Source organism: Ylistrum balloti, unplaced genomic scaffold (assembly GCF_031769215.1).
Source record: "Ylistrum balloti isolate Yb309-2 unplaced genomic scaffold, AGI_CSIRO_Ybal_v1 Utg369974, whole genome shotgun sequence".
NCBI lineage: Eukaryota > Metazoa > Mollusca > Bivalvia > Pectinida > Pectinidae > Ylistrum > Ylistrum balloti.
This window is the reverse complement of record NW_026782065.1, coordinates 187236-201677: the sequence shown is the minus strand read 5'-3', so window position 1 is coordinate 201677 and position 14442 is coordinate 187236. Positions and strand designations below refer to the sequence as shown.

Below are 14442 nucleotides of genomic sequence, written 5' to 3'. Positions count from 1 at the left end.
AGCACTGTATTATTAACTTGATTTACTAAGTATGGTGCAATATGCTAGACATAGTCTTTTGAACGTTTGAAAAATAATTTCCTGGTTGCCAATACCAAAGGCGAAAAGACTTAAGCGTCTATACGATTTTGGTACCGCGGGATTTACAAACAAAAACATACTCTTCCATATATTTACCAATTTTTTTTTCTGGTCAAGCATAAGAGAAATTGTTTCATGACGAGTGCTGCAGTCATGTATTCTGTACCATGCGCACAAATATAAGAAATTTTGACATTCATGGTTCAGAAGGGTCGACCATGGAAATATCATCCTGCTGTCGAATTGAAAATTCACATTTCCGATCTTCAAAACGTGGCTTTGAAGTGAGCCAGAAGTGGCAAAAACATACTTGACAAGTTTAATCTGATATAAATACAGTGACAACTCAAAATTCAGAATAAATTGCAATAGTCTTGTCGTCGAATATATCAAACATTTATGTATAGTATCATCATTTTATTCGACAAGTTAGTATTTGTCAGCTTTCCGAAACAATTGGCGTTCCAAGTTAATATTCATTCGTAAGCATTGTATGTTAACGAATTGTTAATATAAAGTCAGCGATAAATTTGTGCACAACGGCCCTATGCCAACCCAGTACATAACCGACGTTGTTTTGTTTACATCGCTCAGCTGATGATCATGACCTCGTGGCATTCCCATCACGTGACAAATGTCATTGGTTATTACCTTTGACCTCTGGCAAATGTATTGGAAACTTGACGGAATTAGCAATGCTTGTCTTCTCTCAATACAACGAAAGTTTATGAAACCGAGACAAAATTGCATTAAAGTTGACAGCTGAAAAGAAATGCAATACTATGAAAAAAAATAATACTAATGGAGGAGGGGCTTATTTGATCATGTGACCAATCGTCATGCATTGATTTTTACAGCTCCGCCATCATTGTTGTTATTTTGAGGCACAGACGTAAAACAATTTTTGACGAAGGAAATACTCGACCAAGATGTCATCACCAAGTCCAGGAAAACGAAGAATGGACACAGATGTTGTTAAACTGTATCCTTTTAATTCAATTTCTTGTATATGATCACTGTGAAACTTGTATCCATTATTTTTCCCGTTGTGAAAACCTTCGGATTGGTTACAGCCTGTTATGGACATTTCGTCATCTGCTTATATTCATATCCTATTTCTGCACGAAACCCATTGATTTTCATCAGGTTATCATTCGCCAAACTTTTTATAAGGCAAATTGCATGAATCACATATCAATGCTTTTTAATTGCACTGGTGTTTGAATCGATCGATGGACAAATGGTACTGGCTGATGAGGTGACCTACTACTGTACGAGAAAGCTCTCACAACTTCATTAATTTTTGCAGGTGAATAACACTTGTCTTTCTGTAGGCAAAAGCGTTTTGACAGCTGGTGGAAAAGTCACAAAAAAAAAAAAAAATTTTTTTCCTGTTGAAATTTTTGTTCAGATGAAAAAGCGTTCCATATTAGATTCATTCATTTATTAATTTAAAGGTCCTGTGTGCAGTTCAAGTATGTGCTTGTTGTTGTAAAGATATGACTTGGGATGACATGAATTTTGGTCTAACTTGAATGTTAATGAAAACTCTAAGCATTCATATATATTCAAAGTAGCACTAAGGCTATTTCAGCAAATGACTGAAGGAATAACTATATGATATGAACAAGTATATCTGGATAGACCATACATAATACTTTTACATTTAATGTGAAAGAACAGGGAAAACACACATTCCTGTTGACTGGCCCAACAAAGAATCAAACCTGTGACTCTGGCAGCATAATGGACCAAAAGAGCCAAAGATGCATGCTCAGTCAGCTCAGTGACAGGGACTGTATTTAACACTATTTACAAGCCACACCAGCCCACCCGTTCTACATCCGGATTAATTGAAAGCTTGTGTGATATTTACTCTAATAGAAGTTTGAAAATAATGGAAAAGTGGTTAATTGATCTATTTGAATCTTGAGTTCCATAATTATATATTCTATTCCGGGTGATCCACCATATATGCAAACACCAGTCCTAATACATACAAATTGACTGCCTGATTCTTCCACATTCCTGGATTTGATGACAAATTTGCATGTTGCAAACAAAATTGCTGACAGATCACCTTGGATTTTAAAATTAGTTTACCACTTTTTTTGGAAAGATACAGGATCTGGATAAAAGATTTTTTCATATGTCAAAATGGTTCCTGATCTTGCATGGTTCCTAAATGTGCTGATATGGGGGGAACGTTTGTTATTGCTATTTCTTTCCCCTGGCTCTCAATAGTTGCATGTGTTTGTTCCATTTTGAGAATGAAGGAACACATTTGAATTTGGCATGATCTAAAGTTCATTATTAGCAAAAGTATTAGATGAATTCTGCTCTAATTTGTGTAAGTTTCCACTGTTAAACACTACTACATGGTTTAGCTTGTCAATATAATACAAAAAGATAATTACCCTGATATCTACCTAGAGCGGAGGATTATAACTTGATGTCAATATCATGAACATGCATGTATCAAAATTTTGATTTGTTGAGATCCAAGCCTGTATTAGATCATATGAAAGGTATTTACTACACCCATTAAATATGATATATAGTTCAATGTAACCGTCCTTAAAATGTAATATGAGATTCACCAACAATTATATGTATGCCAAACCAAAGATGACCTGGTAATGTCAGTGCATTTGTTTATATTGTATGACTCACAGAGTCTGCATTGGTAATTATCCGTTTTTTGTTACTTAGAGTAATATACATGTTTAGTGAGTAATATACATATCTAGATTTAACATCAGGGTAATCATATACTATGAAAAATAAAACTTTTATCAGTTATCAAATTCACTCATTAATTGATACCAATGAAATAGTCTCTATTATATATAATTTACATTACATCACCTGTTGATAAAGTGTTCTGATACCACAAGTGCACACTACCTAATTAGGAAATATTATGACATCACAGTCATATTATGACTTCAGTCATTATTAGTAACATTATGACACCATACTACCGGACTGGAAAATTATGACACCTAATACTACCTGGTATGTGAAATGTTATGGCACCACATGGGCATTACCTTCCACTGAAATGCTACTTACAAATATCAGTATTTCCCAGTGAAACTTATCTGATCAAAAGTATAATATATGAAGATTTTTGGCTTTTGTCATGCTGACTGATTTATCTAAACTTTTCTCATTGGTTTTCACCATCTGTTTTTGCCTGGAGAAGTATCTTGTAATACCTGGTATAGGTTGTATTTTCATCAAGGAACAACACAGCTTCGCCACCCATCACTTCATTGTCATTATACCCTACACTTAAGTAAGGGGGACATAGATCCTTCACTTGGGGAAGGAGGATGTATAGTAATCACTTTTGTCTTTGCATTCATGCTTGTGTGCATCTGTGATAACATTGTGTACAAGATATCTCATGAACCACTGAACAGATTTCATTCATTTTCACAATATAGCATCCCCTGATCATGTTCTACAGGTAATTAAATATTTTTAAAAGGAGACCATTTGTATACAAGGTATCTCATTTACCCCTCAACAGTTTGAATTAATATTCACCATATTATCACTGTCAAGTTCTACACTCAGATTAAAGTGTGATTATAGTTCATGTCATAATTGTTATCTTTCGGTTAGTTTTTGTCAGCTATATATGGGTCATTTGAATTTATGGAGATATTGTTATCAGGTTTTATGGGAAGGAAACCATGCCTCAATTAAAATTGATCTAATGTGATGAATTATTTACTGAGTGTAAGTAATTTTACCAAAATGTAACCAGTTCACATGTAAGAACTTCAGTGAGTTTCAAAACTTAGAATAAAGTCTTTGAAGACCGGGATGAGTTTTGGGAAAACAAAAGTGTATAATCTAACTGATAAGGCCTGGCCCAGAGTACTGATTTATTTTTATGTTAAATTTACTTTTAAACTGTTTATAAGTAAGTCTTGTAGATGAATGATACTGTGTAGTATATAAGATAGAGATTCTTTAAGTAATTCCCAGCTATGTATACTGAATCAATCTGATGTGTAATAATGCTCCAAATGATTGTCCATCAAAGAAATTAAATAGAAATGGATAGAAAGATATTTTTTAGCACAATGAATTGCATTATGTCATATCTGATTAACATGCTACTGAATGTCAGTGAAATGTTAATGAATACATGTATATATGTATAAGAAGAAATAGTACTGCCACTTGGGTCCTGAGGAATGTAGGGGGCAACTGTTGTGGTTGATGGTCATTAAGATACAATAGTATAACAACATGCTTAGAATAAGTGATGTGTTACATAATTGAGAAATAGAAAGTATTTGTGCCTTACTGGTAGTGAAAATTTCTATTCAGCTTTATAGAGTATTCTCCTTGAGGGGAAGGGTTGTTGATAATAAACTATTGGGTGTTTACCATGAGGGTGAGGGTTGATAGTTGTACATGATAGGGTGTTGGCCTTGAGGTTGAGGGGTTGCTAGTTGTAAATTATAGGGTGTTGGCCTTGAGGTTGAGGGGTTGATAGTTGTACATGATAGGGTGTTGGCCTTGAGGTTGAGGGGTTGCTAGTTGTAAATTATAGGGTGTTGGCCTTGAGGTTGAGGGGTTGCTAGTTGTAAATCATAGGGTGTTGGCCTTGAGGTTGAGGGGTTGCTAGTTGTAAATCATAGGGTGTTGGCCTTGAGGTTGAGGGGTTGCTAGTTGTAAATCATAGGGTGTTGGCCTTGAGGTTGAGGGGTTGCTAGTTGTAAATCATAGGGTGTTGGCCTGGAGGTTGAGGGGTTGCTAGTTGTAAATCATAGGGTGTTGGCCTGGAGGTTGAGGGGTTGATAGTTGTAAATCATAGTTTGAATGGGTTGGGCAGGGGACATGCATTACTTTAACAATACTTAATATGTTTTTTGTAGATAACAGTGTTTGACATGAGGAGGAGGGGTTACCAGCTTTAGGTTATGGAGTGTACATGTTCACATTGAAAGTGAGGGGGTTGCTAATGGTTGATTATGGGGTGTTCATGTGGAGTATGAGGGGTTGCTAGTTGTAGGTGCTAACTATGTATCTGTTGGAATATTGTAATAAGGTAACCACTTTAATTAAGGCCATAAGACCAATCTTCAAATATTTACAATAACTAGCTAGTATTTCTATCTGTAAAACCAGTATGAAAAATATGGTCATTATATATATCCTTTACTCAAGATCTTAGGATTGAAAGTAAACATGAAGTCACTATTCTTGGAGGACTGAATGAATTCATCGTGAAATTCTATGGACCCCAGAGCAGTAAGTACTCTTATCTGTCAAATTTAGAATAAAGGCTTATCTTCAAAAATACAATAGCTAGCACTATATAGTTATAAGTAAGTGCTGACTTTATGGTAAATTATTGGGGATAATTAATAAGTCTGTCTTTCAAAGTACACTGTCCATGTTTCATTGGTCTGTATTACAATACACTGTCCATGTTTCATTGGTCTGTATTACAATACACTGTCCATGTTTCATTGGTCTGTATTACAATACACTGTCCATGTTTAATTGATCTGTATTACAATACACTGTCCGTGTTTAATTGGTCTGTATTACAATACACTGTCCATGTTTAATTGGTCTGTATTACAATACACTGTCCATATTTCATTGGTCTGTATTACAATACATGGTCCATGTTTAATTGATCTGTAATTCAATAAACTCTCCCCGCTTGATTGGTCTGACATTGTATTGGATAATGTATGATGTCATAATTTCAGAGGGAATGGGTACATGTTACTATATATAAACTGTCATTGATATCCAATTGTTTGCAAGATCATATTAATATAGGCTGCTGGAGAACTGAATACGTTGCTTTAAGAGTAATGTTAGATAATTTCAGTATGGAAACAATGTCCTTCATTTATGAGTAATGTTGTCTCGTTTCAGCTCCGTATGAAGGAGGGGTTTGGAAAGTACGAGTGGACTTGCCAGAGAAATACCCTTTCAAGTCACCTTCCATAGGTTAATTATTGTTTTTATATATTATACATACATAAATCAGAAATGATTTTTCATTTCATTGATTGATTAATTTGTTGGTAAACTTATACTTAACAAGAAAAGAGACAGTGTGAAAGTCTTTTTTCACTGATAATTTAACTGATAAGGCCACACCAATTTGAAAAGTAGTTGTTCAGGTACTACTGCTCTTAAAATATGAGTTGAGAGAAAAAAATGAAAATAAATATAAAAAGTTCATATTATTTTAGGTAAGATTTTAATTTTGTAGATTGTAAATTTTAGTCGCACAGATGCTTAAATCACCATGAAAGTGAGCACAAGTAAAGCATTTTTATGATGCAGATAAAAAAGTATTTACTGAATTCTAAGACACGTTCCAGTGTTGAATAGAATTCATTCATCCATACCTTTATCATCTTGTATGTAAGAGAAAAATAATTTGGATACTCTCTTGTAGGCCCAGTATTCAACTTTACCTGGTCGATCTTTGCGAGACGCCTTCTAATGATAACTTAGTATTTCTTCTAGCAGGTTTACAGAAGCATTGTCTTTTGGAACCATTGATTATGGACAAATGATCATTATATTAGTATTAACAAGGAGAAAATTCTTGAAATTAAACTGAGTAAATTCATGTTTTAAATAAATGCCTGTGATATTCATCTTGATGGTGAAATATAAATCATAGCATAGGCATATGTAATACTGAATTGAAAATTTATTTGTCTTTATGTGGCCTTCATTGGTTTGTTTCAGAATTATTACACTTAGTTGAAATAACTTTACATTTTAAATGATTGAGCTGTTTGCAGAACTGGAGATTTGGTCATGTCATTTATTATTATTATTATTCATTATTTGGGTATCAACTAAATAAGGAAGAGACATTAGGATACATTCCATATTTAAAACAGGAACACTGTTTCAGAACAACTTCTGATATGCGTCTTAATGTGCATGCTGGTGATCTTTGCATTTTTGCATCAAGGAAATTTTAAGTTATTTGTAATTACTAAAATTAGTATTCTGTATAAAGCATGGGTTTACAAAAAGTGAAATGGATCTTAGTACTATAAGCTTGAGAAGTAATGATGAAAGTATAACGTTTCAACACTTAACATTGTCATACAAGTGAGAATTGTCATATAGTAAATATCCATATTTTTACTAGCTAATATGCTTTAGAATAAATCAGAATTTAAAGTAAAAATTTGAAAAAAATAATTTGGTTTAAAAACCGACCCTCTCGCTCCTGTTTTTTTTTCTAATAAAATTTACTCCAAAGAACCACTTTTCAAATTGGTGTGGCCAAACTGGATATTGTTTATAAATATTTAAAAAAAATGAACCTTAGTTCTTGATCTTTTGATGCAATGTTTTTGCTTAATATATCTATCTTCAGGTTTCATGAATAGGATCTTCCACCCCAACATTGATGAAGTGTAAGTTCATTATTAATTTTTTATTCTACTCTCAACCTCCAAACATATTGAAGGAAGAGGGATGGGGATAGTATTTAGTCATTCCTAATGCAGAGTTACCTGTTCTTGTGAAGAGGTTTTGATAATCAGATTATGTCGTCCTCATCCTACCTCCGTCGGTTTGAACGACATTTCATCCAATGACTTCTGATTGTATCAGTTTGGTTCTGTAGATTGTGATCGCATCATAATAAAGGTACCATCACATTCTAGTGGTGCACTTTTATAATACAATCTTGTCTTTTAGATTAGGCCAAATCTTTTGAATTTTCACCAATATTATCATAGAATACTGAAGATGTGAACACTTGTTGCTCACATTCAGACATTTTTATGTGAATCATGTCCTTTTTGTAAAATTCTTGTGTTCATATTTTTACATTAACATAAAATTATCTATAAATGTTGTACTACACATAAAAGCCATTGCATTGTATATAGTTGAATATATCCCCACAGGTTTTTATCACAACATGTCTGTTATTGTACATTTTTTTCTGGGTAAACTTAAGAATCGAGCTCATAAAAGTTGAGCATTGCTCATATTGTCAAATAAATCTGTAACATTTTTCTGTGCAGTTTTACATTAACATCCATGATGATCTTGAGCTGATTTTTAGGTGATGAAGTTGATTAAATTATGTTGTCCCCATTTCGTAAGAATGACTATTTTACTTTCAGTTCAGGCACAGTGTGTTTAGATGTCATTAACCAAGCTTGGACAGCTCTATATGGTGAGTATTTGTGAAGAGCTTGAACAATTCAGTTTTACTCCTGGCTTTGTTGGAGTTATTTTCTATTTTTGAGAGATTGTGTACAAATTGTCTGCAAGTTTTACTGCTTGACTGTTCTGCTTTTCAGTTAGGGGTTTTAGAAATATATATAAGATGAAAATACAAATCTAATGATTTTCTGGAAGTTTATTTCAGTCGAAGAAAGTGAATTACTTTCAGTCTGTTTACACTATATTGTTTCTCATCTGAATATCTCATCATGCAGAATTTTTACCACCCATTTTGAGGCTTTCGACAATATCAGTTGGGAAGGAAGGAGTTTTTGCTTGCCATTCCTGAAATTTTCAAATTTAAGTGGTTTCCATGTACTTGGAAGTATTTAACCCCTTACAAATAGCATCTCTGTCAAACCTGTGTTGATCAGCTGTCATTTTCCTCCATCCAACAAAGTTGGTAGGGGATATTCAAATCGGTTCTGTCGGTCCCTCCATCCATCAGGATGCTGCTTTCCAAATTTTTATGAAACTTGGTCGGTACAATTGTTACCTTAATACTTTGCCCATGTTGGATTTACGGCAAATTACTAGCATATGTGATGAGGCTGCTGTGACATGATTGGCTGATTTCTTTAATCACTCTTGGATGCTGCTTTCCACTTGCTACCTTTTAAAGGAATGGTAGGATTTTAATAAAACTTGGTTGGTACACTTGGTACAGTAATCTCCAGCCCAAATTGAATGAACAGCCAATTTCCGTGTTAATTTAATGAGGCTGCTGTTACCTAATTCTTTTGAATTTTTATCAGACTTACTTGGTAAACTTATTACATGATCTCCTCACTCAAGTTTGATCAGCTGTTGATTCTACGTATATTTAATCCTGGTGCTTTTAATCAATCGGCTGTTTGTTGAAACAGTTTTTGGGATCACTTTCCACATTTCTTGAATGATCAATTTTTTAGGAGACTTGCTTAGCAGATTTAGTACCTTAACCACTCTCTTAAGCTTGATTATCAGTTAACTCCAAGAATATCTAATGCTGATTGCTTTGCACAGGATATTTTCTGGAGTAATAATAAGAGACCTTTAAAAGACTATAAACATATCTCTTATCTATTAAGCAGCCTTACCTTCCAGGACATGAACGTTAATTAAGCAGCCTTATCTCCCAGGACGAACGTTAATTAAGTAGCCTTACCGTTTATGACTTGAATGTTAATTAAGCAGCCTTACCGTTCATGACTTGAATGTTAATCAAGCAGCCTTATCTCCCAGGACGAACGTTAATTATGCAGCCTTATCTCCCAGGACAAATGTTAATTAAGCAGCCTTACCATCCACAACTTCAAAGTTAATTAAGCAGCCTTATCTCCCAGGACTTGAACGTTAATTAAGCAGCCCTATCTCTCAGGACTTGAACATTAATTAAGCAGCCTTATCTCTCAGGACTTGAACATTAATTAAGCAGCCTTATCTCCCAGGACAAATGTTAATTAAGCAGCCTTATCTCCATGGACAAATGTTAATTAAGCAGCCCTATCTCTCAGGACTTGAACATTAATTAAGCAGAATTATCTCCCAGGACTAGAACGTTAATTAAACAACCTTACCGTCCACGACTTGAATGTTAATTATGCAGCCTTATCTCCCAGGACAAATGTTAATTAAGCAGCCTTACCATCCACAACTTCAAAGTTAATTAAGCAGCCTTATCTCCCATGATGAATGTTAATTAAACAGCCTTATTTCTCAGGATGAACATTTATTAAGCAGCCTTATCTCCCAGGATGAAAGTTAATTAAGCAGCCTTATCTCCCAGGATGAATGTTAATTAAGCAGCCTTATCTCCCAGGACTTGAACATTAATTAAGCAGCCTTTCCTTCTAGAACATGAACATTAATTAAGCAGCCTTACCATCCACAACTTCAAAGTTAATTAAGCAGCCTTATCTCCCAGGATGAATGTTAATTAAGCAGCCCTATCTCTCAGGACTTGAACATAAATTAAGCAGCTTTATCTCCCAGGCCTTGAACATTAGCAGCCTAACTCTTGAACATTACTTAAGCAGTCTTACCTACCAGGACTTAAACCTTAAATAATCAGCCTTATCTCCCAGAACTTGAACTTAAGATTAGCAGTTTTAACACAATCCTCTCTAGATGATGTTTATCAGAGCTTAGACATTATACTATCATTGGAGTGATACAATGTTGGTAATAAATTATACAACCGTTATAGACTTTCCTGTAGTGTTATCCATATTATGCTGATCAGCTGATTTGGGTATCAACTTCATGTACTTTTAAAACCCAAATTATACATACAGGGGCACATTTAGGATCTCCTCCAGTTATCCACATAGCATGTTTAGTATGGTAAATGTACACAAGTCCAATATTAACACAGTAATTTATAGATTCCCAGGATATAATGCAGTGATGAGGAAACTGATTAATACATTTGTAAATGGTTACCAAAGTATGATTGTTGGATACGGCATGTAGATCTACTGTAATATAAGTGTGCCGCCAGTGTTATCTACACTAAAACTCAGCAACAGTCTTAGCTAGAATGTTTTTCTGAAGGCTGGGATGAAAATCAATTTGTTTGATTTTAGTCAAAGATTTTCTTTATAAGTCTATTTGGTATTTCAGATCTGTCAAACATCTTTGAGTCTTTCTTGCCCCAGCTTCTTACCTATCCCAACCCCATAGATCCACTGAATGGTGATGCTGCTGGCATGTACCTACACAAACCAGATGACTACAAAAAGAAAGTACAAGGTAATGTATTCATACTGTATTGAATGTCAAGGATCTATAGTAATAATCATTGATAGAAAATAATTGTCACCAAGTAAGCATTAATGTGAAGTATAACACTAGATATGTACAGTCCAAACTTGTTATTTCAAAATTCAAGAGACCATGCAATATATTTTGACTTATCCAAATTTAGAGTCAATGTCAAATCAGGTTGACAATGTCAGTTTCTCCACATTGATAGTGTTAAATGAAACATAGGCTACCTGACATGTTACTCTATGCTTCAGACAAGATAAACTGACCTGTTGTTTGAAAGGGTTGTCAATTAAGAGAAACAAATAGATCTCTACTTTCTCCTTTTATTGTTTGTTCCTGATGAAACTCCTGGTGTGCATGCTAAGCATTCATGTCTTGTGTAAACATGCTACTTATTTAACATACTGGTAAGTCACTGCTACAGGATGGTGACACTAATTAAGAAGCCAACTTTTAATTGGATAATTAAACTGGGAATTGATTGTAAGAAATTAATGGTGTACTGCTACATGGTAATTAGCCAAGTGTTATGCACAGGTGACTTTCAGCCCTGTGTATGTATTGTGGATCTCTTTAGAAGACATACTGCTGTTTTGACAAAACTTGATATCGAGAAACTAAAAGACTATTTTCTTGCTATGCAATTGAAGGGAGTGAAAATTTACATTTACTCAAACAGAATTTTGACTCAAGGCATTTCTAGACAATGAATTTCAACTGAATATCATCAACATTTAATAATTAAGCATAAAAAAGTAATTCCTGTTTCTGTTAATTCATGTAATGGTCCAAAGTCAAGGTTGACTTTCCTTTTTGGTTTGAAATGAATATTCTAATTCCCAGTTCAACCACATTTACATGATTCCCAGGATTATCTGTATATCCTGTAAAAGTGTCCCACTGATTCCCATTCTTCTATTTCCTGTAAAAGTGTCCCATACTTCTACAGTATCTAAGTTGGTTAAAGTGTCACACTGATTACCCATACTTCTATATCCTGTAAAAGTGTCACACTGATTCCCATACTTCTATATACTGTAAAAGTGTCACACTGATTCCCATACTTCTATATACTGTAAAAGTGTCACACTGATTCCCTTACTTCTATATCCTGTAAAAGTGTCACACTGATTCCCATACTTCTATATCCTGTAAAAGTGTCCCACTGATTCCCATACTTCTATATCCTGTAAAAGTGTCACACTGATTCCCATACTTCTATATCCTGTAAAAGTGTCACACTGATTCCCATACTTCTATATCCTGTAAAAGTGTCCCACTGATTCCCATACTTCTATATCCTGTAAAAGTGTCCCATACTTCTACATACTGTAAAAGTGTCCCACTGATTCCCATACTTCTATATCCTGTAAAAGTGTCCCACTGATTCCCATACTTCTATATCCTGTAAAAGTGTCCCACTGATTCCCATACTTCTATATCCTGTAAAAGTGTCACATACTTCTATATCCTGTAAAAGTGTCACACTGATTCCCTTACTTCTATATCCTGTAAAAGTGTCACACTGATTCCCATACTTCTATATCCTGTAAAAGTGTCACACTGATTCCCATACTTCTATATCCTGTAAAAGTGTCACACTGATTCCCATACTTCTATATCCTGTAAAAGTGTCACACTGATTCCCATACTTCTATATCCTGTAAAAGTGTCCCACATTCCCATACTTCTATATCCTGTAAAAGTGTCACACTGATTCCCATACTTCTATATCCTGTAAAAGTGTCCCACTGATTCCCATACTTCTATATCCTGTAAAAGTGTCCCACTGATTCCCATACTTCTATATCCTGTAAAAGTGTCCCATACTTCTATATCCTGTAAAAGTGTCCCACTGATTCCCATACTTCTATATCCTGTAAAAGTGTCCCACTGATTCCCATACTTCTATATCCTGTAAAAGACCTCAGTTCAACAGTTGATATATTTTATATAGGATATATATGTGTATTTTAAAGATTTTTTTTGCTAAAAGTACTTTGTAATAATTGCTTACAGACATACAGCAGAATATCAGTGTTTTTCAAAAATTTCATGCATTACTTTTTGTAGAACAATTGTGCTGCAGGAACATCAGAGATCTTGACTAGACTGAAGGACTGAAGACATTTTGTTGCCAAGTTTGGGATTTTTCTCTATCAAAGTTCTTTGTTGAACCATTTCATTCCCGTAAGCCATATTCACTCTGTGCTGATGAAATAGCATCTACTCAAGATTCTCATACCATTGTGTCATCAAGTGAAGCTCCTTGCTAGTAATAAGTTTGCAATGTAAACCTACTTGTGTTTGAAACAGATCATGAGGACTGTTGATGAATTTGACGGTCAGTATATAAACTCAGGGATTCTTTTTATCAAATCTACATCCTTGAAGATGTTTGAGATCTTATTGAATTTCTCTTGTAACTCAGATGTATTCTTGGGGTACAAATCTTATGTACAGTGAAATTGCTAAATGTCACATGTTCCAATATAGGCTTAACCTGCTTGAATTACCGGGTCATTCCTTCGATTTACAAAATTATATTCTTGTCAGGTCAGGTTTGAATGTGGTTTATTGGTATGAAATGGATTCATATATTGATGTAGAAATGATAATCTTCACAGTTAACTGTGACTATACTTGACATATAAAGGGATTTAGGAAAGACAACAGTTTGTATGATACAAACTTTGCTTGTGTTAAATAGGTACATGTATAGTATGTTATAGCTTAATTGTATGGTAACCTGGTGCATGCTTGGGAACTTTAGAATCAAGTTATTAGTTTAACAAAATGAAAGAGGTTCTCCAGTACTTTTTATGTATGAAGATATCCGAAACTTAATTTACACATGAAATCTCATGTCAGCACAAGCTGATATCTAGATGACAAATTTATCTAAACTCTAATGCCCATAATCAATAGACTACAGATGTATGGAACGGTGGAGATATCCTACCTACCATTTAACTGTTAGGTCTAGCTTACTTACAATATGTATTTTATTGTTATCCAAGTTGACATTCTAAATAAGATTATAGATTTAATCTGGTCTTTCAGTCATTTCACAGTGCTACAAATTGGTTTTTCTACCCACTTTGTCTTTCAGACTTTCTTACAAGAAAACCTTGAGAAAAAAACTTCTGAAATGGTGATGTTACACATGTTTTTCAATGGTATCATCAAAATATTTGGTAGGTCATTTGATTCTGCATAAGGCATGCAGAAGACAATAAAACAATGTGCATAGTTGTAGAGTGACTACAGGGCATATGATTACCGACTGGTCTCTGATGCTTCAAATGATCTTTCAAGCATAAGAGACCGCAGCATTGTCCAGGTAATTTG

General features: G+C 34.3%; 1 protein-coding gene across 1 annotated transcript; it reads left to right on the top strand.

The window, feature by feature from the left end:
- Nucleotides 1-952: 952 nt before the first annotated feature.
- Nucleotides 953-11096, top strand: LOC132547756 (ubiquitin-conjugating enzyme E2 H). The gene is made up of 6 exons (XM_060211557.1): nucleotides 953-1063; nucleotides 5282-5358; nucleotides 6001-6075; nucleotides 7478-7517; nucleotides 8238-8290; nucleotides 10945-11096. Exons 1-6 carry the CDS (start codon nucleotides 1011-1013, stop codon nucleotides 11094-11096), a joined length of 450 nt encoding a protein of 149 aa, XP_060067540.1. The 5' UTR covers nucleotides 953-1010.
- Nucleotides 11097-14442: the final 3346 nt, after the last annotated feature.